This window comes from Conger conger, chromosome 11, assembly GCF_963514075.1.
Source record: "Conger conger chromosome 11, fConCon1.1, whole genome shotgun sequence".
Taxonomy (NCBI): Eukaryota; Metazoa; Chordata; class Actinopteri; order Anguilliformes; family Congridae; genus Conger; species Conger conger.
Genome location: NC_083770.1, coordinates 34,794,423 through 34,821,720, shown reverse-complemented (window position 1 = coordinate 34,821,720; position 27,298 = coordinate 34,794,423). Strand labels below are relative to the sequence as shown.

General features: G+C 44.8%; 1 protein-coding gene across 5 annotated transcripts; it reads left to right on the top strand.

Annotated features, from left to right (window-relative positions):
- Window positions 1-22,706, top strand: LOC133141289 (rab-like protein 6). 5 transcript variants are annotated; one of them, XM_061261786.1, is made up of 17 exons: window positions 1-92; window positions 1,032-1,601; window positions 2,612-2,746; window positions 5,928-5,975; window positions 7,712-7,741; window positions 9,552-9,604; window positions 10,179-10,270; window positions 11,195-11,335; window positions 12,148-12,253; window positions 13,165-13,268; window positions 13,989-14,383; window positions 16,660-16,813; window positions 17,146-17,346; window positions 17,665-17,926; window positions 18,592-18,802; window positions 19,333-19,391; window positions 19,790-22,706. In XM_061261786.1, the coding sequence occupies exons 2-17, from the start codon at window positions 1,472-1,474 to the stop codon at window positions 20,003-20,005; spliced, it is 2,337 nt and encodes a 778-aa protein (XP_061117770.1). In that variant the 5' UTR covers window positions 1-92; window positions 1,032-1,471; the 3' UTR covers window positions 20,006-22,706. The 5 variants fall into 5 exon arrangements, with proteins under 5 accessions (XP_061117770.1, XP_061117771.1, XP_061117769.1 ...); XM_061261787.1 differs by having other exon boundaries at window positions 14-182; window positions 18,619-18,802; XM_061261785.1 differs by having other exon boundaries at window positions 14-182.
- The last annotated feature ends 4,592 nt before the right edge of the window (window positions 22,707-27,298 follow it).

The window sequence follows — 27,298 nt, the reverse complement described above, 5'->3', positions numbered from 1 at the left end:
CTCTTGATTGAGAACTGTGCCTGAAGAGGAAGCAAGAAAAATGGCTGCTGTGGAAGAATGATGCTCTTTTGCTCTCGGAAGATGGAGAGGAGGTGGTTTTACTGTTAGTCATGTCACCCTGTTAGTTTTAAAGATCAAGCCACAATATGGAATCAATTGTATTAATCGGTTCAGCTTTCAGTGTAAGTACGTTGAAAATGAATAGGAACATTACAAGACTGTGTAGCTTGCTAGCAGATCGAGCTGCCAAAAATCCACCGTATCGTATTGATAGCCTGCTAGTCATCTAGCTGGCTAGCCAACTCGCGTTGGCCACGTAGGTGGCAGATTTATTGGAAAATCTGTGAATGGGAGCTGTTTGATAATGAATAAAAAATAATCTGACTATTAACTTCATAAAGGTACCTTGATAACTTCCGCTGCAATTCCAATGTTTGATCTAATAATCCTGATGGTCTATCGCGTATAGCCTGGCGAAACGGGCAGCACTGTGTCCGATTAGCTCGCCAGCTGTTCCAGTCTTAGGCTAGCTTAGCTAGCTAGCTATGTCCTGATGTGACAGGCAATAGTTCCTTCTGAATGATAACCATACCTGTACACCAAAGTAACTTGCTTGTGCATGTCAGGCTGTCTGTATTTGTTACACGAACTCAGTTTCGAAGTAACGTTAGATGGATAGCTAGATATAACATGCAAGTTATCGATACATTCGCGAGCTAAGCTAAACCAGATACCTCGGTATCACATTCATTCTTCAAGCCAAAATGCTAGCTAACATATGTCGGCGTTCAAAGCCGGCGATTTGAATGTTACTGGATATTTAGCTGGGCAGGTTTGATGTTCATGTCATGCATGGAAGTTTATTTTTTGCAAGCGAGCAGGCGCGTTTAGCTCCTTGGATCTGGTAACTGTCATTTACATGGTGATCATGCCGGCATCCTATGCAGTGAGTGTTGGTAATGGCTAAATGATTTACATTAAAAATGATAGCCTTTTTAATGATGTGCTTGTTTGTTTGTTTTCCCCCATAGACGTCGGTAACTGGACATACACTGACAAGATTGGTCTATTGGTAATCTACCAAAACAAAAACTGACTTGAATGAAATGCCCTTTGAAGTTGACTCTGAAGATCAGAATTTTGTTTGTTTATATTTTAATCTTACTGAAATTGGAAGTGCCAGTGGGACACTCATTTGGCCTAAAGATATGATGCGTATCCAGTACACCAGTTGACTACCCAACCATTTAATCGCCTGCGTCTGTGTCCTGTCATATCAATAACGACCACTGCACCTGTGCTGCTATTCTTTTATAGTTTTGTTTTATTTCATTCGCTTATGGGCACGAAAAGTGAGCTTTTGAAGTCTTCAGTTTGTAACAGGGTGTCCATAGCAGAGGTAGTGAGACAAATATTAGTTCTGCAGACTTTATATTGTGTGTAAAGGGAGTTCTGCCAGCCTCCTTTCAAGATGTTCTCAGCTCTGAAGAAGTTAGTTGGCTCTGAGCCAGGCCAGGTGAGGGACAAGAACATCCCTGCTGGCCTGCAGTCGATGAACCAGAGTCTGCAACGGCGCTTTGCCAAGGGCGTCCAGTATAACAGTAAGTGCTGACCTTGGCAATGTGGAAAATGAAAATGTACTTGTATGAAAGTTATCTAACAAGCACCAGGTTTTATTGTTGATGAAGGTTACCTCTTCTGCCACTGAATAAACATAATTTTCTGTTATTTAACGGGCGCTTTGGTCTGAATAGTGTGTTGAGAGATGGGAGCAAGATTGTGCTTTAGAATCATCAGCGGACAAACTGGCATTTACTGTGAACCAGCATGGAGAAGCATAGGCGTGAGGCATAAAAGCCATAGTCTATTTCATTTCACCTACCTAGCCCCTTGCCTTGTGGATTTCACCATGAAGGAGAACAGTTACCCCCCAGTGCAGACTGGCTCAAGCTTGAGTGCAGGCCCTGACGCATTGCTGTAAAACACACATCGCTGACATTGTGCAGGGGGAAAACCACTTCCAATGTAAGAAAGCTGCCCTGGTGCATGCTGTTGAGTGGTGTATTTGCGTCACTGGGCGACACGCATATGGCCACAGCATCCTCCAGTGAGGCCTCTGTTGGTGTCCTCCCACTTTACTCTCAATCTGGTCAGGTTGAACTGTAACGTGTGACTACACTGTGCCAGCTGTAGCAGGCTGCATCTGTGTCAATGGAGAAGCTTGCCAGTGCTCGCCATCCTGAAGTGACACAATTGTTTTTCTAAATTAGCTTTATTTTGTCTGTTTTATTGCAGTTGTAGTTAGTTAGGGTGGAAAGTGGGAAATTCATGTCTTTTTTTATGTCTCCCTGGTTTTCTTTGGGGCATCCCAACAGCATTTAATACATTATTTATTCCAGTCCTCCCAATACTGTGTACTAAATGGTGGAAATAACTCCATGTACATAGTTCTAGCCATTCCAGCTCTTGTCCAAAGTAGGTTAGCATATTACCAAGAGGTGGTTTCCTGTAAGTGCACTAACCTGTTGCACTAAATTGACAGTTTTTTTCCCCTCTCTGGCATGGCAGTAAAAGGATCTGGGTGTGTTCTGTCTCCTCTTTCCAAAACCAGTGAAGATAGTGATCCGTGGGGACAGGAACACGGGTAAAAGCACGCTCTGGCACCGCCTACAGGGACATAAGTTTCTGGAGGAGTACATTCCAACCCAGGAGATCCAGGTCACCAGCATCCACTGGAACTACAAAAGTAAGATGAACAAGTGCCTTGCACAAGAATCCTGCTTCACATTTTCACTTAGGTTATTTTATTCCCAGTCACCCCCTTTCCCAACATGGCTGACTGATTTATGTCCTGTGAATTGACAATTTAACCCTTTGAAGAGAGTTTCAGAATGTTTTTTCATTGTTCTAGAACTCATGCGCTTTTATTTACCATTACTGATTGTTACATCAGCCTTAGATTCTCCAGTTAATAAAATTCTAATTGTGTATTTGTGATCTTATACCTTATGGGTTAAAAATATCTTACCTCCAAGACCAGCCCAGTAGCCCACTTGCCCAAGCTTTGTCACTGATGAGAAAATGACTGGCAGTGAATGAACTGTAGCAGCTATCATGGAATTATTGGTACAAGCAAATGTTGTTTTTGGAGACTGAGGGGCATCCTCTTACATCAGTGAAGTATGGGGCGACATGGCTCAGGCAGTAAGAGCAGTCGTCTGGCAGTCGGAGGGTTGCCGGTTCGATCCCCCGCCCGGGCTGTGTTGAAGTGTCCCTGAGCAAGACGCCTAACCCCCAAATGCTCCTGACGAGCTGGTCGGGGCCTTGAATGGCAGCCAGTCGCCGTCGGTGTGCGAGTGTGTGTATGAATGGGTGAATGGAGAAGCGTCAGTTGTACTGCGCTTTGGATAAAGGCGCTATATAAATGCCTGCCAAGTAAAGTTGTTGACCATTCATCATGGCAGGAACAGCTTAATCACCCTGTCAGTTAATTAAATGAATCGCTGATTGTATTGCAAATAGCATGTCAGCACTGTTGGGAGTAGATTTTGGCTGCAACCTATCCATTTTTTAAAAGGAAATTTCTCTGTTCCATGCTGATCTGTCCTTCTACCAACATGGCTGCGGATCTCCCTCAGTTTCATTTGACCTTTTCTAAGATCACATTAACACACCCACCCAAAATCTATTTCTGTCCAAACCCTCAACCCCCACATTCAGGCTGTCAATAAGAACAGGATGGGTTCGGTGCTGGGCTACCATTGCACTGCTGATTTATTTATTTATACCTAGTGTTACCATCTAGTGGTAAAATGATGGTGCTGTCATTACTCCATGGGAGCCAGTCTCGTTGGGTAGTGAGTGAGAGGCCCAGGCATACAAACCTTAGGCTGCTATGAGCAGTCAGTGTTTCTCAGGGAAAATCTGATTTCAGCAACTTCTGTACGTCACTTCTTGTCATATCCATCTAGTCTTTTCTCTGTGGCAGAATGGTGTAATGAACTCAAAACAGTGCTCAGGAGAGCTGAGTATTCCAGCATACAATGTGAAAACCGGTCTCTTCAAACAACAATCTCTTCCCCATCCTAAACTCTGAAAAGTTATTTTGGACCAAGGGGCATTTCCTGGTCATGCTGAGAGACGGTGCTCACTAGCGCCCATGCGGTTAGCTCCATTATAGGTCATTCAGACCTGTTTTCAATGTCAAGTCAATGGTACAATTGCGGTCAAAATACAAAGTCAATAATTTTTTCCCAAATGCAAATGTAGTCCCAATCAGTGTTTCAAATACCTCCCCATGTTATTGTGTAATTACCACAATACAGCAATACTTTGTGGACGAATCGCGGACAAATTATGCATTATACTCTTATCGGCTTCCCGACTGTGCGATCTCTGGCTCCAAATTGTAAAACATGGTGGCACCGGTAAACTTTGCTTCAGGGCTTGAAGATGCTTTTCACAAGCCCATGGATAGTCAGTTGGTGACATAATGGGCACTTGGTCCATATTATTCTACAGTCTATGCCCTGGACGCACATATTCTACATTTAGCACTATATCCTCAAATCCAGCTTACTACTTACAGTATAGCACAATATCCTGGAACTCGCTTTTGTACCTACTGTGGCAATAACCAATCTTTGTGTAATGACACTTACTATCAGTTGTGCCACCAATGACTTTGTGTCATAACGGCTCTTTGTCTTACCGTTTTGTATGCACTCTGGGTAATGGCATCTGTGTAATGACTAAGTTTAGCCGTAAAAAGGTCTACAGATTACAGAGCTATTTTTGCTGTGACTCTTATTTCAAAACAGCCTATAAAATACAGAGGAAGGCTTTGCCATGACAATGAGTTTTGTGACACCATTCACTCAGTTTGTTGATGCCGTGAACGCCCTTTTTTCACCAGAGCGAATTCCCACAAAGCCCTGGTAACCCCAGAGCGCCGCTCAGAACAAAGTGCAGCTCTTCCCCCGTTCTTTTTCCCGAAGGCCTCCTCAGACCGTTTCACTTCCTCTGTGCCGAACACGCTCCGCTTTGTCTCCGATATTGTACAGGCAGATAATATCTCGTACCTCTGGCCAAGAGCTTCTTCCTGCCAATAAAATAAAAGTGTGTTGGGTTTGATTTAAACTCATCATTTTGGCTTCCCCCTTGTGCTTCCAGCCAGTGCCCATGACCCTCTAGACCCATGACGGCTGGATATCTAAAGAAAGCCACTTTCTTTAATGAGGTGGTCTGCAGGGAAAAGCACCAGCCTGTCTCTCCTGATCTGAAATCCAGACCTTCTCAGATAATTAGCTTATCCATACTGTCAGTGCAAAGCAAATTATGCAAGCGTGGTTGTTTGTTTCTATCTTTTATTATGTGGATCTGCTTGCGTTTTGCTGTTACTGATCTCTCAGAGTAATGAGAGCTAATCCGTGTCATGCTCTTTCATGCACCTTTCCTTTTGAATGCACCGTTACACTTCAGATCTGGGTGCGCAGCAAGGTAAATTATGTGCTTCATAACCCACTAAACCCAGTAGCCTAGACCATTAGTACTGCAAAATAGGTGGTGTACTTGTGATGGACACGTTATAGAATAGTGTAGATTTTAAGGTATTTAATGTTGGTAAGGATTGTAGACTAATACACACTTTCAGTGATATAAAATTTGTTTATTGATTTTTTTTTTTTTACCTCCATTGAGGTATTTGCTAAAAAATACTGGAGAGAATGAAACCTGCTCAGCAGTTAATCATGTTTTGGATCTTTAAAAACATTTAATACTACTTCCACTTAATTAGTTTGTTCAGTAGATCTTCTGGCTGTTGTGGTTAACCTATCATTAGGGTTTGGCTGGGAGTTTGTTGAAGCTCTCAATGACATATTTGTGGTGGTGTGGTTGTATTTTGATCAGTCTCTCTTCCTTCACAGCGACCGATGATGTGGTGAAGGTGGAGGTCTGGGACGTAGTGGACAAAGGTGAGTTTCTCATCAGGCCTATTATTGAGTGGCGAGAGATTGATGTGAACTGACCTCTGCAGAGTAGCTTATCTGGGAGTTGCTTGCTGTATATGCTCACTCAGTTTCAGCTGACTTGAGGAGATGTGTAATGGTTGAGGTTAGGTTTACCTCATCTGCTTTGCAATGAGGGGCGCTTCTCTGCCAGGGCTTGTTTTGAAACCATTCGGTGTACATTATTAGTTGCTAAGCATGTGTGGGCCTTCATCTTTAAATCATGCGCCCCTGGTTATACTGTACAGTATATATGGAAGGTTGGATCCTCTCAATACATTTAGAGAAACTAAATGACTGATGTTAAATTTATTCAAGCAAAAACCTTTGATTATTAGTCATGTAATGTTGCCATGACTATTATTTTAATTAATCGTGAACAATACGTTAGGTGTTTTACCTCACTCCCTCATCTGAAAACCTGATAAGATTATTTTGCTATATCCCTACAGTGCAGTCATTGCATAAAGATTTTGCATAAAAACTCTCAGTTTCATTGAAATTCTGTCGTGGCACAGCCTGGCGAATCTTTTTCGGCTTCGCTTGTGAAATTGTTTGTGTATGGCTTCTTCCCCTGAAACTGGGATGGTAGCATCAGCCAAGTCTTGTGTGCTTCTCATAAGAGTCTGTGATGGAGCTTTGCTTTTCTTGGCTGGTTGGAGTGTTTTTTGTGTTAAAATTGACATATGTTTTTAACTTTTTCTTTATTTAACAACTATTGTCACAGATCCTTATTTTTTGGTAGCGGCCCGACTGTTCTAAGAGTATTTTTAAGAAATGTGCCTTTCCAACAACGCAGCTGAAGTCATCGGATTAATAAACGCCTTTTATAGTGTCGGTCTCTTGACCGACACCATGGAGCCCTGCTCTGTTTCGATCGCTTTCGATGAGAGGCACTTCCTTTTATTAAAGCGTATTTTATCGTCTATCCCCACAAGACCTCTGTTCCTGACACAGTGAATGCTTATTGAAATTTCATTGGCTCCCGGGTGGCACGCTGTGACTCACCCTGTTGAGTGCGCCCTGTATGGCAGAATCAAAACGTGATGATTACAGCAGGTCTGGGAGTAGGGCGGTGTGTGACTGGCTGTACTATCACCCCGTCGGGGAAAGCTTCAGTCAGCGGGACGTCCTCCACCTCCGTGCGCGGACTGCAGGCTGTCTGCGTCAGCTGCGCCAGCTGCGTAATGAGCGCAGTCTTCCACTGCAGTGCCTGCGCAGCCCGACTGCATGACTGCAGAGGCTGCAGATGGCTGCATGCATCTCCACGGTTGTAACATAGAATATTTAGTCTGTAACACCCTAGGATTAATAGCCTCTTTAGGAGCAGCAAGTATGGTCAGTAAATGAAGCTTTTTACAATCCCCACTGTGTAGGGATTAGGCAGATACCAGCAGAAAAATTTTAATGGAGCACAAGACCCTCAAGCACATGAGCTGTGTGTATGTGACAAAGTCCTTGTGTGGGATACTATAATTAATTAGCCCAAACAATAAACATCTAATTTAGTCCCTTAAAACTGTACAGTTGCATGTGCGTTTGTGTTTTTACATTGGCTCTCCTCACCGTCAAGTTTTTTTGAACTGCTGTCCATTCCAGCCTGATACCATTACGCATTGTTTGTCAAATCAGTGTGATGTGAATTTTGCTAGTCATTGATATTAATGTTCTTTCTCTTGCTCCTCCTCCTGCAATTCCTTCAGGCCAAAAAGCCCCTGTTCCTGAAGGTTTAGGTGAGAGTCTGCGCAGTCCGTAGAGTTTAGGCTGTGCTCTGTCTGTGGTCCTGTGGGCTTGCCTCCTGTGTGCTATCGTATGAGTGCAAACAAGGGACGGGCCCTTTTCAAGGCTTGCTGTGTGACTGAACAAACACGCGGTGGGGTAAGCGCAAGTCGGAAATCCAGAGATATCGCCCCGAAGCCACGCTGCTTTGTGCGGAAATCACAGGGCCAGTCCTCGCTGAAAGGATAGTGCTGTCGTTCAGAGAGCAGAGTTTACAGTATGAGCATTCAGGCTTGTTTTAATGTACCGATTGTTCTGTGTTTGCCTATGTGCAGTCTGTAGCTAGTGCTATTCATGGGAGATTAGGGTGGAGCTACGATAAGCTGTCCCTCACTTGTTTGGTCCAGGCAAAAGGTTTTGCTCTCTTAAGCAAACCACAATGAACGATTGGTTAAAATAAATTGGTATTTGATGACTAAAAGCGATACAGACCTCCTTATACACATGCCAATTAATAATGTGGACTATATTGACGTGATATTGTTTTATCTTATTCTTATCTTCCTTGCTCTGTTACTATTAATCATTAAGAAGTTCAATAATTTGGGGCACAAATTCTACAGTGAGAGACAGTCATAGTGACGTTAGCCATTTAAATATTATAATCAGATCATCTCGTTCTCTTGGCCAGGCCTGGGCCCCTTGCTCATTAAACTTTGCTCTTATACCAAGTGTTCACTCCCGGTGGATGCACTTTCCCAGTGAGCACACTCCTTAATTAATAATGTGTGTGAATAATTCATTTAGCTCCTGACTCATACAGTAGATGCACCACACTCGTGTTTACTCGCAGTTGTAAAATGGACAGTATATGGCATATACTCCTCAGGAGGAGTACTGCCCTGTGACTTAAGGAGGGGTAAGTTATGTGGAAACAGGCTGGAGTGGGAGACCAGGGTGAAACAGGATGTTGTTAGCAGGTCAGTAGGGAGCTTTCTCAACCACTGGACCAGGCCAGTAAACCCTGGCTACTCAACTTTAGGTCCAGGGGCCGCAGTGTCTGCATGCATATGGTCCAGCCACATACTCCACCACCTTATTTCACTGATGACCTAACTTCCTGAACCAAGCAGGTAAAAGGATTGATTAAATCAGGTGGTCTATTGCATTGTTTGAGCAAATACATGCAGATACTGTGGGCCCCAGGACCTGCTTAGCCCTGCAGTAAGGCATGCCCCAATGCAGCAATGGGGAAACCAGGCTGTAGAAGACCCTGTCCCCTGTGAAACCACAGTTTTCGCACTAAATTACTGAACTCATCACGTTCCCTGAGAAAATGTTAATTCTGGCTATGTCAACCGAACCGTAATCATCCTCCATTTTAATGAGCCATGTTCCTCACTCCACCGCTGACGATATATATTCTGTGGTCTCGTTCATAATGGATGCCGTGCCACCACAGATGGGCTCAACACATTTGTAGTGGTTCAACAGAGCTGCCACTTCAACAAACTAACTTACTTTGCAGTCCATGAAAAGCACTTTAAAAAAGCAACCCATGACCCTCGCCTCAGTGTCCTTGTCATTCATCCTCAAATTTCAACCCTTCTGTACTCGTCCCTCTTAACAAAATGTGACGTGCCGAAACAATTAATCGCTCAAATTAACTTTCCCTTGCAGTTTGTGTGTGGATCTGGAAATGTTGAAATATGAATGATGGTTACTCTTTGGGTGTTCTGTGCTGTGGTTATAAATGCCTGCCGAGACAGGGTGTGGGGTTTTTTAATGGCGGCATTTGATTTAAATTCTTCTGAACTACTGCAGGTAAAGGCAAAAAGAGAGGGGAAAGCCTGAAGCTGGAGAACGAGCCCCAGGAGGTAAGGTTCAGTCGGTTTTTGTTTCAGGTTACATTGTCCAATCTGTCTTTGTGTTTGTTCTTTGTGACTGTGATGGTACTAAAGGCTTTTGAAAGGCATTCCCTTTCACTGTGGCGTCTACCTGACCGAATGTTTGTCCCAGTGGCATCCTATTCTGTTTATCAACATCTGTGACTGACCTGTATAGACATGTTTGTAAGTACATGAAGAAATTTGTGTACAGTAACTGGCCATCATTTCTTGCTGAACAAACTAAGCCATATTAACTTTCCATTCATCGGGCGGAACCCAGAGTTTAGAATTTCAGTTGAGCACAAAGAAATGCAGTTCCGCGTGTTTGTTAAAGAAAGACTGTAATTGTTTGTTTTGTAGCATGCATCAAGCCGATACTTACTGAAAGGTCCTGTACTGTTACACACGTGTAACAGTACACATAGTGTGTGTGTGTGTGTGTGTGTGTGTGTGTGTGTGTGTGTGTGTGTGTGTGTGTGTGTGTGAAAGTGAGATATAGCTTGCATACACACGCGCGCACACCTACACATACATGTACATATATTGTATTTCTCCTCTGCAGTCTGAAAGTGAGATGGCCCTTGATGCCCAGTTTCTTGATGTATACAAGAACTGCAACGGCGTGATCCTGATGTTCGACATCACCAAGCAGTGGTAAGAGTTCTGTTTCTGTGGTGGAAATGCTATCGTATCTTCGCCAGCTGCTACTTGTTCTTCTGTGATTGGGTTCAGTAACATGACCCCGGCATAAGGAGCAGAGGAATGGCCTTATTCCGAGTCTCGATTGTTGGGATTCTGGCTGGGCCGCACCAGTGTTGGGCCATAAACCGGTTTTCCAGATTACTTGCTGTAAATTTCCATAATAAGCAAACAAACGGAAAGTACATCAGTACATCAAGGACATTGCGGGTGCTTTGGTTTCAGCATTTGATTATCTGAAACGGTTTTCCCATGCATTTAGCTGCTCATTTTAACCCTAATCCTTTCAAGGCTCAGTGGGCTAAGCATTTTATTCTCCTTGTGCAATTTAGAGTAACTTGTAAAATATGTAGTTGACTGATTTGGTATTTCATACCAACTCTGGGCTTATCTATTTTGTATTTGTCGAGTATTTGGAGGTCAGGTCATCGTACAGACTTGCCATTGAGCAAGTCTGTTGAAGAATGCAGCCATTTAAATAGGTTTTAAAGCATGAAATCTGTATCAGGAGTGGAATGCATAGCAATTTGAGACATTCTTGGTCTTACCAGAAGCAGTTGAGGGTATTGACTGGAAACGTATCGTTGACTTATCTATGGTCTGTATGACCTGTAGTAAACTCTGCGATGGACCAGTGTTCAGTGGCTGTGCGGTTTTGCCTGCTATGTATATAATGTTCTGTACTGACGTTTGAAGGAGCATCAGTTACAGATGTCACAGGTGTGGAGAGGTGGATCCACAGGCTGATCATTTGTACGTCACACTTTACAAAATAATACTTCCGGAAAACATGTGCTCATGTGTCCTTGCTCAAGGGCAAGATTATAAAGGACTGGAATGAGCCTATTGTTTTATTCCTAACCAAGGCTTCTTTTGCAGGACCTTCAACTACATCCTGCGGGAGCTGCCCAAGGTGCCCACCCACGTGCCCGTCTGTGTGCTGGGCAACCACCGGGACATGGGCGAACACCGCGTCATTCTGCCCGACGACATCCACGAGTTCATCTCCGGCCTCAACAGGTAGGGGGCGCTCTTCCCTCCCTGCTACTCCAGCCTGGGCGTGCAGGGCTCGTCCTCCTGCATTCAGGCAGACCCCTTCTGGCATCATCTGCTCTGGTCTGCCAGACACCACACTGTTAGAACAGGGATGTCTTGACGTCAGCCCCTCCGCCTAGGGCAGGCCTGCCCAACCCTTGAGATCTACGGTCCTGTGGGTTCTCATTGCAACCCTAATTTGGCACACCTGGGTCTACCCTTTAGCAACTCGATAATATTTTTTTAGCTGTTGATCTCCAGGAGCAGGGTTAAGCAGGCCTGGCCTCGCGGTAGTACATAGTCAAGTGAGGAAACCCTGCTTCATGCATGCGTCAGTCTGAGATAGGGAGCTTCCTGAATGTGTTCCCAACCTCAATGCATACGCACTGGGCCCTATAGTGGCAGGATCTATCAACTGTATTGTTAGCCTACCATCCTTTCACACATTGGTTGGTTTGGGGTTCCCTGTGTCACTGCTCCCATCGCCTCCTTCCAATAAAGCAGCTGATAACCCAAGACTACCATCCCGCAGTGAAAGATACGCATCTCCACAAGCTCCTTTTGCATTTCTCAGTGCTCTTCACCATGTGAAATGGTGGTGGGCTCGTAGGCGAGCACTTGTAACAGTGCGAGTTTGTTGGCTGCAATGCTCCTGGTGAATAGGCGTTGCTGGCGTAGTGCTAACTCCAGAGCCACCCCCGCCGATTCCAAAAGAGAAATGAATCAGGGGCACTGAAATCCATCTCACCACACTGTTTTTGTTGTGAATATTTGTACTTTATTCTTTTCATTTTCAGACCTCTGGGTTCGTCCTACATCCACTATGCCGAATCTTCCATGAAGAACGGTTTTGGCCTGAAGTATTTGCACAGGTTCTTCAACATTCCGTTTCTGCAGCTGCAGGTGAATTCCCGGCGTCCTGCCTTGGCCCCCGCTCGTTTGCCTGCGTCTGGGCTTCGTACGAGCGTATCTATTTTTAAAGACCACGGGGACGGTTTCGGAGAAGCCGCATCATTTATGCGGCACGCTGGCTGGGCCAGGGTGCTGTAAATAAGCACGATGCACTTAAAGCTCCCTGGCTGTGCCAGGCTGCGTCTCTGCAACGGCTGCAGAAACCGTGAAATACCTACAGTGTTGCCCGTCACCCCTCTCTATCGCTCAACCCTCAGGCTTGACAGATTGATTCATCTGGTTTTCCGCACTCTCAGAGGGAATGAAGACATGTTCTAAGAAACTCATTGTCACTTAGGATGCCTTTAGAAGTTATTTGAAGTTTAAGATTATGACTTGGAGAACTGCACAGTTTAATTATAACGTTTTATTAACGCTTTCTTGAATATACCCAGGTTACCCTTTATTTATGACTATGTATGATGTGGTTGAAGAATTGGCTTAATTACAAAGTATTGATTCCTTTGAACATTTTGTTCCAATGCCCTGTGTTGGTTTTCAGGTTTTGTTCTCCCGTTGGTATATTTTCCCCTTCCTTTGGTCACATGAACTCACCGAACACCAAACTTCTTTCAGACTGCCTTCATTATTGATGGCAGAGAGGAAGACTGAGCTGACACATTATCCGCTAGTGTTGTGTGGGCTAGCCGAGCTACAGTACTTCCCAGCGACAGTGTGTCCAGTAGAGGTGTCGTAATGGTCAAGCCCTGCCTGGATGCAGTTGCCCTGGATGGTTTGTTCAGGGCGTGCCGCGTCGTTCTGTGTTCAGTGCGTGGGTCCGTGTCGAGTGTGTGGGTCTGGGCCTCTGTCTGTTTGGCTGCCTGTGAGGGGGCATTGAAGTAACACGGCACCCCTCTCCACAGAGGGAGACGCTGCTGCGGCAGCTGGAGACCAACCAGCTGGACATCGACGCCACGCTGGAGGAGCTGACCGTCCAGCAGGAGACCGAGGACCAGAACTACGACATGTACGCTTATCACCGTCACGGACGCGCGCAGACGCAAAGAAACGCTCACACGCACACCACTACACACGCACGCACACACACATATACATACACCTACACACACACACACACACATATACATACACCTACACACACACACACACACATACACGCCACACACACACACACACACATACACGACACACACACACACTCACGCCACACGCACGCACACACACACATATACATACACCTACACACACACACACATATACATACACCTACACACACTCACACACACACACACACATACACACCACACACACACACACACACACGCCACACACACACACATACACGCCACACACACACACACATACACACCACACACACACACACACACACACACACGCCACACACACACACTCACGCCACACACACACACACATATACATATACATACACCTACACACACACACAACACACACGCACATACACGCCACACACACACACACACACACACACACACACATACACCTACACCTACGTACACGCGGCAAACGCACGCTCGCACGCACACACACACATACACACCTACACCTACACCTACACCTACACATACACACACACACACACATCGTACACAAACGGGTGCTGTCGAGTAATGTGGGTAATTGGTTTGACAGATACCAACGTTTTTTTGAATTAATCATTTCAATTTGATTGATTTTGATTTTCCAGATTCTTGGAGATGATGGAAGCCCGCAGTAAAGGCTACGGTTCCCCTGGCCCGGCCAACGGACAGAGCCCCTCTTCAGGGTCGCAGTCCCCCATTGTCCCCCCCAGTGGGGCTTCTACAGGCAGCTCCAGTCCTGGGACCCCACAACCCCCGATCCCCACCCAGGTCCTGCAGTCCCCTTCGCCCTCTCCCTCCCCTCCTCCCCCCGTCGCCCCTCCCACTGCTGCAGCACCCCCCGTCACCGAAACGCAGTCCCCGTCTCAGGTTCTCGAGAGCCCCGCTCCCTCCCCCACGCCGCCGGTCACCACGGCGACGGCAGCCCCGGCCCCAAAACGCGGCATCATCTCCCGGCTCTTTGGGATGGCCTCCGCCCCTGAAGCTCCAGCTGCTAAACCCGGTGAGTCCTCCCCGTGTCCGTCCATCCATCTGTCCGTCTCACAGACATGCGTGTTTAACTTCTGGGTGGAGCTCTACTCTTGAGACCTTCGAGTTAGGCTAATATTTAATTGCATAAATGAATTGTAGGCAAATATCTTGTGTGGCGATAGATGGAGACTGCTGATTTGCTGAATTAGCATTTCAGTTGAGGTCCTGCAGGTGTTTGAGTTTCTCTATATTGGTGAAGTGTAATCCAATCCACTGGTGTCTCGTTATTCTGTTTGCTCTGCGTTTCATATGCACAGTATAGTGTTACACGTGCGGTATTAGATGAAGGCTTCCCTAAGTTACCCTCCTGGTGAACCGGAGTGCATTTCCACAGCCACGGAGGCTCCTCTCCCCAGGTCCCCACAAAGCCAGTTTTACGCATAATCTGTGTGTCAAGCCTGAAGAAAGGCTTTTACAAACACCCAGCCTGATGAATGGGTAATGCGTAAAATGTGATCTTAGCCACAGCGGGTGGGATTGTACCAGATAAGTACACCGGCAAGTGCCTGCAGGAGTGTTCTTGGCTTGCAGGGTGAGCACTTTAGCAGTAGCGTTTTGGCTTAGAGGTATGTGCAAAAAAAAATCCCTCTATTTTAGCATCGGTTACGTCTGTCGTGGGTGTTCAAGATGTGACTTTGAACAGTTTCCAACTGGAGCTATTTTTGCCTGATACCACCATATTTTAATTTTTTTATCCAATTCATGTGTCACGAACGATTAATGATTTTCGCTTTACGTCCTAATTTGTTAAGACAAGAATGCTGTCTGTGCACTGTGTTGTATTTAACCTCAGCTCCAGCTGCACACAGGCAGAAATGATGAGTATTATTTTAATACGATGAGTCAGGAAGAGGTGCAGTGAAAATACAGTCGGAAGGCCCAGGTGGGACACGGCGTTAAGATGGAACCGACCTTTTTCGATATCTAAAAGACGGCAGTAATGCTGTAAATGCTGTGTGTGTTGGTGGGTAAATTGAGTTACTGTGGCAGTCGGGGGACAGTGGAACGGCTCAGTGAGGGGAGGGGTGAGCTAGCTGCCCTGAATACTGATGCGGTTGGAAGGTTATGCGACTCAGGCCTGCTTCTGGGACGGTGAGCAGGCCTGTTCTGCTGCAATGCAGGTCCTCGCATGGACAGTATTGTATATTTATCACCATTGAGGTGAACGTGCAAGCTAAACGCATCCCAAAAGGCTGCTTAAACTGCCATGAATAGTATTTATTTAAATTTGTGTTCTGTTAAATTGATTGGCTGTTCATTTGTTCAATAAAAGCACGTTGGACATAACGTATTAAAAAGTTTCTTCAGTGGGCATAGGCTGTTCATTGTCAGGGGTGTATGTTAGCAGTGTACCTAAAGCAGAAAGACATTAGAACTGTACATACTTCAATATTTGTTTATGTATCGCAAGTCATATCGTTATCACATATTTTTCTAATGGACAGCCTGTTTCCTCGCAAGTACTACACACTTATAAGAGCGCGGCATTGTGGCATAGAGGTTAGCACTCTTGCCTCGCGAGAAGGAGGTTGTGGGTTCGAATCCTGGCCGGCCTGATCGTCTCTGCCTGGAGTTTGCATGCTCTCCCCTGTGTTCGTGTGAGTTTACTCCAGCTACTCCAGTTTCTTCCCACGCTGGCTCCCCACTGATTCCAACTAGGAGGACAAATGACCCCACGGGGTGCACACGCATGCCTACATAAACACACGTATACATTGTGCTGGGCCTCTGATCTCATTTGTCACGCTGGGCTTGCCTCTGAATCAAAGGCTGAGCTTAGGTCAGGCAGACCGAGACTTCAGAGAATGCCCGTTAACACGTCGCCATCCATGGAAAGAATTCTGTCCCGTGCTTTCAAGCACCTGAGCGGCAGAGCGGAAAAGTCACAAGATACTTTAGGCGGTAGAGGCGGGAAGGAGGGCGTGTGGAGATCTTTGACCCGTGCACTGCTTTGGCCACCGCAGATCACACTGCGCTTCTTCAGGCTGCCAGCAGGTGGCATTGCCCAGAGCTTTTACGGTTCAGAAGCTGAAGTTATTTCTGATTGTGTCAAGCCCGTTTTCTTTTCATTTATTTTCTGAAGGGTCTGATCTTGTTGTGTATTTTGGCTAAATCATTCACGGCAGATGAACCTCATTAAGAAGCAAAGTATTTCCTTTTTCTGCCCTAGTCACAGGTGTTTTTTGTGGAGGAGTGCCGACCCTCAGATCCACATACCCGCAGTCTAACTCTGCTCTCTCTCCACAGACCCTTCCCCTGCTGCGGCCCCTCCCGTGGCGGTGCAGAGTGTGGACGACTTCGTGCCGGACGAGGGTCTGGATCGCAGCTTCCTGGAGGACAGCCTCCCAGGGAAAGCCAAGGAGAAGCCACGGCCTGCGGCGGCAACAGCGGACAGCGACAGGTAAACCTTTTTTTGTCTCAAGTAGAACATTATTTGCATTACATACAAGTCTATATATAAGACTAAAATACTTGTCAAGATTATGTGTTGGTTTTGTAGTAAATGCCGGCTTTTTACCTCTGTACGTCCTTGTCTCTTATCGGTACATCTCTCCCATCCTTTAGGCAAAGCAGTGCTGTCATTTCACTCATGTATGAAATATAAGTTGTTGTGAAGCATTTGAGTCAATGCATAAAAATGAGTCTACTTAAAGGTCCCTGTGTTAAAGGGGCAAAATGACACCTCTCCCCTCTTTCCCTGTCTATCTTTCTCTCTCCCTCTCCCTCTATCAGCGATGGTGAAGGCAGAGGAGGAAACCCCATGGTAGCAGGTTTCCAGGACGACCTGGACCCTGACGACAGAGAGCCAACCCAAGCACTGCCCAAGGGGCCGGTCCCCAGCAAAGACATCACCTTGTCCAGTGACGAGGGGGAGGGAGAGCCTGCCCCACCCACGACTCAGAACAAGGACCTGAGCGGCGGGCCAGACAGCAGGTAGGTAGGGTGCTGTCGCTTGGGCAACAGAGATTCAGGCTTGTTCCCCAGTCGCCTGTAGCCTAGTGGCTAAGGTACATGGTGGTTAAAGCCCTCGTGTAGCCACGGCAAGACCAGCATAGCTTTTGGGCTCTTGAGAAAGGCATTGCTGCAGATAGGATTGCTTAGCTTTATTATCTGTTAGTAGCTTTAGATAAAAGTACCAGCTAAATAACAAATCATTTATTGTATTTAAAGTATAGGTGAGCACTTTTATTTTGAGATTTTATTTGTCTGCCTAATAGTGTTTTTGTCTGCGCCTGGTGGTTTCTGGTTCAGGGTTGACCTCAGTACAGAGGCCCAGGCCAAACCAGCTGAAAAGAGGCCCCCCAGCAGCAGCCTGAAAGCTGAGGTCCCGGGTCTCGTCCCCACCCCAGCCGCAACGCAACCCGCTCCGCGTGGGGGCGTCCGAGGGGGTAACGCCGGGGCCGGGTCCTCAGACACCGACGGCGAGGCTCCTGTCGCCAAGCAGATGCTGTCCTTCATCTTGGACGACCCCGATTTTGAGAGCGAAGAGTCAGACGCCCAGAAGGTTAAGCAGGTACACCATGTCATTCCGATAGGTGTCCACAATTGGGGAATAAATCAATCGCGATGCTTTTCTCCACACAGTAAAGCGCTCTGTTTGGCTTCTGTAACCTCACTCTCCTGTAATTAGCTTCCTTAGGTGATTCTTTCTTACAAAAGACATCAGTTCTTTTGTGAACCCAAGCCTATAGTATAGAGGATGCTGTCTCAACAAAGCCAAACATTGAATGATGCAGACTACCATTCTCAAATGACAGGTGGCCTGGATTCAGACTAATTTTGTCTTTAACTTTTGAGTCTTCATAAAATGGCTGCAGAGTGCCTGCCTTTTCAGCTTTTCTCGAGGGAGAGCTGAAACTGCAGCACAGCAGTTGAGCGATGGAGTCTATGATGAAATATTACTTTATTGGATAGTCTTAAGTTTTTTGTGCAAGAGCACAGTTGTATTCCTCCTGCAGAATTCCCAGAGGTTTGGAGACTATGCCATGGAGCATGCAGGTTGTACTGGCCACATGTTGTCGCATAACACCCTATTAAATAAATATTTTGCACACTGGACACTGTTGGTGTCTGTCTGAAGTCCCAACTCATTGCTTTGCAATACACACCGATCAGCCATAACGTTATGACCTCTCACATATGAAGTGAATAACATTGTTATTCCTGTTTGACCCCCAGTCCTCCCATCTTGGCTTCCCTTCTCAGGAGGTGTTCCCTGTGCTGGATGATCTCTCCGACCTGACTGATGACGAGTTGAAATCTGCCCAGGTCCCCGAACCCCTGAAGCCCACCGTTCTGTCCTTTAAGAGCAAGAACGACACCGACCTGTTCGGCCTAGGAATCCAGGAGGGGGCCACCAAGATGAAGGACAGCAGCGAAGAGCAGGAAGGCAAGTGCCCCCTGGTTATCCCTCCCCCTACCCCAGTGTCATTATTGTTATTATTTGCTAAGGTTGTGTACGACAGCTGAATATTTGTATTTAATGGGGACTGGTCTAAGTCCTGGTATGGGTGAATGCACGTAATTGGCTAATCCTTGGCAAATACAGCCTCTGGGAGGTTGTATACAAGTCCCTCCGTGAACTGGATTGTCTGCCTGGGCTGCGGTTAAGCTCACTTAAATAGCTACCTCCATTTCGAGACCCACCACCATGAGGTCATTATTCAGTAGAAGCAATTAGCCATGGATTTATTAGCAAAGCACATCATTGGAATTGTGGAGGACTGCTCTCCCATCAGGTCAGACTCACCGTATCATAACCCTCCTCCCTCTCCATAATTTACCTGGAAAGTTTAAGTATGAACATTTGTACATCTGTACAAAACTAAAGGTTCATTAGTTTTTGATGGTTTTAGAGTATGGCTGCTCAGTTCAGTAATTAGCTATGCGCAAAGCTGTTAATCCTTTTTGTCTTTGCAGATAAAGAAACCAAACACTCCTCCAAGGAGAAAAAGAAAAAGAAGAAGAAAAGTAAAGAGGTATGTTTGGGCATAGTAAAAAAAAAAAAAAAAAAAAAAAAAAAAAAGTTAATGTATCCCATTACTGAGGTTGCACCACTTTAGTGTTTCTAGTGAGGATAACTAAGGCTGGTAAAGCTTTCAACAGAGCGACACTGAAACATTTATCCAATTGTATCCTCTTTTGATGTAGATGTAATTTGAGTGATATTTTCTGTAGTGCATTTGCTTAACAGACACCTATATCTAGTGTTAATACCTTGCAGTTTACAAGTTTGCATACTGTTCATATGTAACACTGAACAGTTTTACTAAAGCAGTACCGTATGCGTATCTATAAGGTACAGCAGCAATGCCCCTGCCTGGAGTTTTAACTCACAGCCTGCTCCTTAACCATTGTCCCGTGCTGATTTCCCCAGGAGGAAGACAAGAGTGGCAAAAAACGATACAAACACAAGAAGAAAGAGAAGGAGGAGGCGGGCACGGGAGACGAGAAGGAAAAGGAGAAAGAGAGGGAGAAGAAGAAAAAGAAGTCGAAGCCAAAGAAGGCTGGGGACTTGGATGACCTGGAGGCCTTCTTGGCGGGAGGGGAGGGGTCAGCAAAGAGAGAGGGCGGAGACTACGAGGAGCTTTAGAGCGCGCTTGGTCTCTATTGGTGGTCGGCATAATCATTTATTGGCTGGGCTTTCATGCACATTCAGCCTTGGCCAATCATTGGGGGCTTTTGCTTTCATCTCATCCCTCCTCACTCATTGGTGCCTATTTTTTTCCATCCCATTTCCCGCCCTCTCCATTTTAAGTGATTTTATGTATCATGGATACTGCTGCTGCCACTCTCCACTACTACAGAGGACAGGGACCTGTTAGTATACTCAATGTGCAGCACAAACTGTGGATCACTAAAGGACTGATGAGGACCAGCAATGCGCTCGCCACCTTTGTTTTTTTATTGCCATTCTTATTCTGGGGTTCTTCGTGCATTTGTCATTTCCTGAAAAGGACACACCCCAGTCAGAACGTCCCGTGTCAGGTGTAAGGTCTGTGTGAGAGCATGCCGATGTGAGTCTTTTTAGCTGAACTTTCTTGTCTGTTACTGTACATATGCATTTCATTGTGAATACGATTTAGACATTCACAGACATTGAAGAAATTTATTATTTTATTTTAAAGTAAAGTAAAGAGAAAGTGAACAACCTCTTCAGATGGTTAAACTGAGGTAATATCCAAAATAACGGTTCCAAAAGTCTTCATAGTTTAATTATTTTTCCAATGACTGGCCCAAAAGGCAGCGGTTTGGGTTAAAATGACAGCACTTAATAAATCAATACAGACCGCAAAACGGCCGTTTTAACCAAGAAACTGGAAGAGGGAGGGGGCGGGGTCCCCAGTTTACAGCATTGCAAACCACCAAAATAAACTGCTCCATTTCAGTGGTTATCTGTAAATGCCTTAAAGGAAGCTTAACTTTTTTAAACAAAACTTACTGAGCCGCAACATTTCCTCCCACGTTGCAGTGTTCTTGCTGTAAGTGAGCGAAAACAAACGATGTTTGACAGCGTCTGTGTGGAGGATTCGGTCACAGTCCTGCTGTTGTTGGCGAGCATCGTTTCTGGTCTGAACAGGAAACCCCTGCAGTCCGGAGCTGTCGGGACAGGTATTCCCAGGGGTTACCGCAGGGGTTATGTGCTAGTGCAACGGCTGTAATTACTCTGGTTCTGAGCTGCTGAAACATTAAGTGCTGGGTGATGTTGCGCCTTTTTCTTTCAGGGTAGTTTCTGTGCAATTAAGTTTCTGACCTGCCTAAAATTTGACCGACTATAATGAGTCTTTGTTTAATTTAATTTTAAAAAAAATTTTCCCGGATGCATTTCCTACATTATATGATGATTCACAGATAGAAGGTCTTTCTTTGTGTACAGTGCCGGGCTTTTGTTACTTTAATAACCTGTCACATTTCCACCATGTATATATCACGGCTGTTACGATTCGGCGGGTAAACACTCTGGTTGCAGGGAGGTGAGCCAACGCCAGTTTACCTTTTCTAAGCTTAACTTCACTTAGAATAACTTGCTTTTCACAAGATGGCTGCTGTAGGATTCATGCTGTTGTGCAATGATAGGTTTGTATAACAGGGCAGTCAGAAGGCAAGCCAGCACACTGTGTTATGGTTGCAGATGTCTAGGTGGCTCACTCCAGACAAAACCGACGGAAATAGATCCCAGAACTGTTATGTACTGGGATTTAGCGAACCGGGTTGTAATGGTGAGAGTTCTGCTACTGCAGGCTTGGACAGGTCTGTGTATCACATCTCAAAGGGTCGGCGGGGCTATGAAACTGCACTAAACAGGGCTCTTCCCTCCACCGTCTCTTCACTGGATGGCATCGCTGGCTTCTCAGAGCTCCACAGGGACAGACCGGCACTATGGAGTCTCCGCTACGCCAACGATTCTTTGCACTAAGGGACTACCCAAGGAGGCCTGTCGCCATGGAAGAGGTCTGCCGAGAGACCTTCTAGAACCACCCGTGCACTCGCGCCTCAACATCTTCACTGTGATGTCACTTCCTCTGGAATGAAATCCAGCATCTCATCCTTCACCCTTTGTTTTGGCCTCTCGCTCCCAGTTGATGGGGAGACTTTGATTGTTGATTTTTCTCTCTCTTTTCGGCTAACTTATTAGTAAGTGTTTGTTTTAAAATGCATTTCCTGTGTATAGATCCAATGCGGCACATGAACAAATGACTTGTCATGAAAACGCGGTGTGTGGGATGTCATCGAGGAGAGCATGCTTTTACGCCAGCTATAACGCCCGCCCTAATGGCATTCAGGAATTAATAACAGGCTTTGCAAAATATGGGCAACTTCTCACAGAGCATCAATAATCTACAAACGGGCTATCATTGAGTTGCAAATGGCTGCAGGATATTTTTCATTGGTTTGATGCCCAAATACTTCAGAACCCATGTAACTTGATTTTAAAAAATTGCTTTTGGTATTCCATACGTCTGTCCTGTTCATTGGAGATGAGTAAAATGTATTGCGTGTTGTTTATTTAATCTTTAAAAAATAAAAACAGTACCATTTCAACAACTCCTAGATAATGCATTTGGCAGCAACTGCTATACACATGTACCTGCTGAAAAGGCGATACTGTAATTAAAAGGTGCGTATAGTGGGTGTTTGAACTTGCTTTTTAGGATGGAACCAGCAACCTGACATTAAGTACAATAAGATGAATATAATAAATAATATTTGTTTTTTTTCTCATGGATGCTTCCCTTGCCACACCATCTGTGAAACTGTTTGGTTTGTCAAATAAATGCAACCATTGTTCTTAATCTGCCGTCTGTCTCCCTCTCTCTCTCCTGTCTGTGCTTGCCGGAAACAAACCCCTTTCAACTCAAACTCCCAACAGCTTCGCACCTATTTTTAACAGAGCTTTGTCTCAGCTTGTTGTCTTGGCCCTTTTTAGGTATTCTATTTTAAGATTATTCTTAGGGACAGAATTGAGTTATTGCAAGTACTCAAATTAAGTGTACTGTAGCCTTTTTGTGAACAAAATTCATATTTAAGCATCCTCATGCAAAAATGAATTACGACGGCGACTAAGTGGGTCAACACCACAAAACGCTGGGAGTATACTTATTTATTTAGCATGATATTTAGTTTAATCTCAGTGATCTCTATAATGTTGTGCTTGTGCGCATTCTTTACATAATTCTAAAACTCTGAGGCATTTACCTCCTGTTATTTAAAGAACCATTTGCTGCGATTCATTTCAACTTTAATGGGCACTGTATTCCCTTCTGACTTCTTTCTCTTTTCTCTTCTTTTCTTCCAAGAGAATCTGCAGTTAATCTCAGCTTTTGAATTACATCTAAATAATGGCATCTTTCTGGGCCAGTTTCATGGACACACATTAAGCCTAGTCCTTGACTAAATTTTGAATGGTGATTCTCCATATGAAACAGAATTTAGTCCAGGATAAAGCTTAATTTTAACTCACCCTTAAGGTTACCAAAGACCGCAGTTACATGTGCTGGAAGACTGCTTGCCTTCCCTTTCTCAAAAGGTGTAAACTCTTGTTTAGCCACTAAGGGGTGTCATAGTACTATCTGAAGGATCATGAGGCTAGTAATGTTAAAACCCATTGCACACCACATTATCAGCAGTGCAAACTAGCCTGGGGACGAACCAAATCATTTTGTAAAGACATTCCCTGGAACACTGATCCTGGAACCTGGGTGTATATTCATCAATATAAACAGACTGGCTGAGTGTTTGAGAATTCACTGTGAACAAATCTGCAGGTAATGGAGTCTGCTTTTTCAATTTCTTGTTTCATGAGTCCATGAAACTACATCAGTATGATTCATATCTAAAAGTAGCTAGTCATCAACTATCTGTATGAAATATCCACCATATCCTCTGGGTGTTCAATATGGGTTTGTGACAGTAATAGACATTTCATATCTATCTTTTGTTGGGTATTTCTCCCAATGTCGTTCAATCTGCCTGTATTGCATTCTTATTCAGTGTGATGCTCACAGCCACTTTTCAACTAAAATGCATCCTCTAGAGAAGTGCTGATGAAACCTCCCTAACTGCTTTCTATATTTCATCAGTGAATCCCTCTGCCCCAATTCTAATTAGCCGCTTCATTGCTGCTATTGGTCAGGAATCACTTTGTATTCCCCAGAAGAGATTATTAGAAAAATCAGCTCTGCAACATCATAGCAATTCAACAGATATCACTTGTCTTTGCCCTGCTAACTCAGGCGAGGTTTTGAAAGCTGGTTGACCAGTTCAGAGCAGGTCTCAGCTCGACATGGTTTAGCTGGTTGACCAGTTCAGACCTGCTCCCAGCTTAATCTGGTTACCATATTAATACCAACTCAAACTATGCTTTTAAATGACAGCTCACATAGTCTACCAACACTGACTGGTTGACCAGCTCATACCCAGCTAGACCAGGTTATGACCAGCTTGAACAGCTCAATTTCCAGAGACGTGTCCGGTGGTCTGTACTGGAACCACAGTGCTGCTATCAATAGATGGGAGTCCAGCAGTCAGGGACAGATGGTTTTGAGCAGGATCAGTCAGATGCCACTGGACCCAACCGCCACTATATAGTAGTGATTCCTCCATTGCATCGGCCACCACCCCTGACCTGCTTCTGCCATCTGCGCTGGACGTGATGTCCTCCTGCTTGAGAGGCTCACCTCAGGAGGCATTGCATTGCTGAGGAAAGCTGGTCTGTTCTCCTGAATTTCTGCAGACATTGCAGCGATGGCACAGGGGTCCTAGCATTTTCGTACTTACCCGCCGTAGACAATACGAGGAAAGTAATGGGAATACAGTAGAATGGGAACCTCAGAGTACAACACATCGGAACGAAGATCATTCAAAACACTGAAACTTTTGGAAATTAAATGTACTAATTTTAGGAAAAGGAAATACATATATCAGTTCAGTTAATTTAGAGTGATAATAAACCAATAATATTAGTGACATTTGCAATCATATAAAGTGCAATCAAATGACCAACAACAGGCTAGACTTGTAAACTTGAAAAGTAGCCTTACCAGAAACAAATCCATATAATGACATTGGCAATGCAACATGCACTCTTGTTCATGAACACTAATGGTAAGTGAAAGTTGGTGTTTGAATCGGCCGTAGCTATCAGTGTGATGAGAGGAGAAAGAATCTGAAGGCTGCATCAAACAGGAAAAAGATCCACCTAAAAGTTTAATGAGCTCTCTATAGTTCTTCCCCTTTATTGAATATGTATTACTTGCCATATTACATAACTGTATCTGCTCAACTGTTAACCAACCAAACCTCCCACAGTGATCATGTAGCTGTAACAGTGGGACTACTTCACCTTGGTGACGCAGTGTGGGGTGTTGATTACGGAATAGGGCTTGTTATCCTGAAGGTTGCTGGTTCCATTCCCAGGAGGGGCAATTCCATTCCCTCCTGAAGTGGGGTACCTCACCTGTATTTCCCCAGCGCACAGCCAGTGGTGTAAATGGGAAATTATGTAATACACTGCAAACCATAGCAATTCAAGTCTTTTTTTTAAACAGTATAAATGTAAAAAAAACAGTGCATCCAGTATCAACCAGTACCACCAGTTTATCCCAGCATGTTCCTCCCTTATTCATAGGTCAGTGTAAGGATCATGTCAGTAGATTGCTTGGTATCAATTATCACAAAGCCGAATCAACCGAAAGAACCAGCGCACAGCACAGTGCTATACCCACTGCAGTTTCTCATTCGGTTGAATGGCCTGATTTTCATAATCAGGTTTTTAGGTTGTTTGGAGACTTGCTATTTTTATCATATTTATATCATTCTTTTCATTCTTTGATTAGAGATAACCATCCAGGACTACAGTTGCACATATTGCTTTTCGACAATTCAGTTTGCATGCGATTCAAGTGCGATTTTTAAATACGGGCCTCTGAGAAACTGACTTTGTCCTCTTATTCACACAACATCCATTCTGCCTTTAATTAATAATGTATGAGGCTTATTTCATTAAGAAAATAGAAAAGCAAAAAAGAAATGGTCAGAACTGCTTTGTGTGTTCCTCATTTACAATTTCACATAGAGCCTCAGTTCTCCGTCGTGAAAAGGTTTTTAAAGACTCGTAAAGAATCGCGATAATGGCGCCCAGCCTCTGTAAGTAAAGAGATTTATCGCTACGTTATGGCCAGAAGTTCACCCATCTCACCCTGCCTCCATCCGATTGGCTGCCAGGGAGGTTGCCTGGGAAACGGAGTGTGTCCTGATTGGCGATTGAGGAGCTGAGTCTTGCTTCCATGCCAGAGATTGTGCCTTCCTCTGGCGCACCAGCACGGCCATTTCCTGTCTGTGCGTAAAACCTCCTCCTGGCGTTAAAAATGCATGCTGCCGGCCCTGGGAAATCAATACGCGGCATCTAGCAGCAATAAAAGTGTAATGCAGCACCATTATTTATTTGTTTATCTCACATTATTATATTTCTTCTGCAGTGAAATTGTGGATGCAAAGAAGACTTCTCAATCTATGTGTGTGTCTGTGGATTTGTGTGTCTCTTTGTCTTTGTGTGTGTGTGTGTGTGTGTGTGTGTGTGTTAGACTGTATAGTAATTGCTGTTTCATGAAAGTGAATAGTGCTTAAAATACAAAAGAGTATCTTGTACCCTGAATTAACCCTGGTTAAATACCCCTCTGATCTGCAATGTCTAGTCAGGCTCGTAACAACACAGTTCTGTTTTGTGCAATCTACAAAATGTGTGACCTAAAATGGGATTGATTTTTTAATGATGAAATAATCCATGCTGTTCCTGGCATGCACTCAGTCAGGATTTACACTTTTAATAATCTAGTAACAGGTGTCTGGACTCTCCTGTGGTCCTGGGCTGTCTGGCCTCCAAAACTCTACAGACAACTAGGGCTGTCTGTAGCCTAGTGGCTAAGGTTCATGACTGGGACCCAGAAGGTTGGTGGTTCAAGCCCCGGTGTAGTCACAATAAGATCTGTCCAGCTGTTGGGTGCCAGAGCAAGGCCCTTAACACTGCATTTCTTCAGGGAGGATTGCTTAATCTAATCAAGTGAATATAAGTCACTTTGGATGAACACATCAGGTAAATAATAAATTATTATTATTTACAACAGGGTTACACAGACTCAAGTGACATTTTACATATTATTGTTAGTTTTTTTCTGCTGCAAGCACATTTTCCTCATTATGTAATTCTTCCAAACTTCACAGCCCGTCTTCATTACATGACAAGGAGAGAGACTATTTGTCTGGCAAGATTAAATTAAGTGAATATCAATTTGAGCAGTCCGTAGAAGCCATTCGGCTGCTAGCTGTTGTTGGGGTTGCCAGAGAGCGCAACAACTGATGTATCTGTAAAGCGGAAAAGTGCTTAACA

What these genes read in the sequence shown, in the direction of transcription:
- LOC133141289 (XM_061261786.1), top strand. Translation starts at nt 1,472, where the DNA reads ATGTTCTCAGCTCTGAAGAAGTTAGTTGGCTCTGAGCCAGGCCAGGTG. An exon ending in TTCCGTTTCTGCAGCTGCAG is followed by an intron (nt 12,254 to 13,164) that starts GTGAATTCCCGG and finishes CCCTCTCCACAG; the next exon opens with AGGGAGACGCTGCTGCGGCA. An exon ending in CAGCAGCGAAGAGCAGGAAG is followed by an intron (nt 18,803 to 19,332) that starts GCAAGTGCCCCC and finishes TTGTCTTTGCAG; the next exon opens with ATAAAGAAACCAAACACTCC.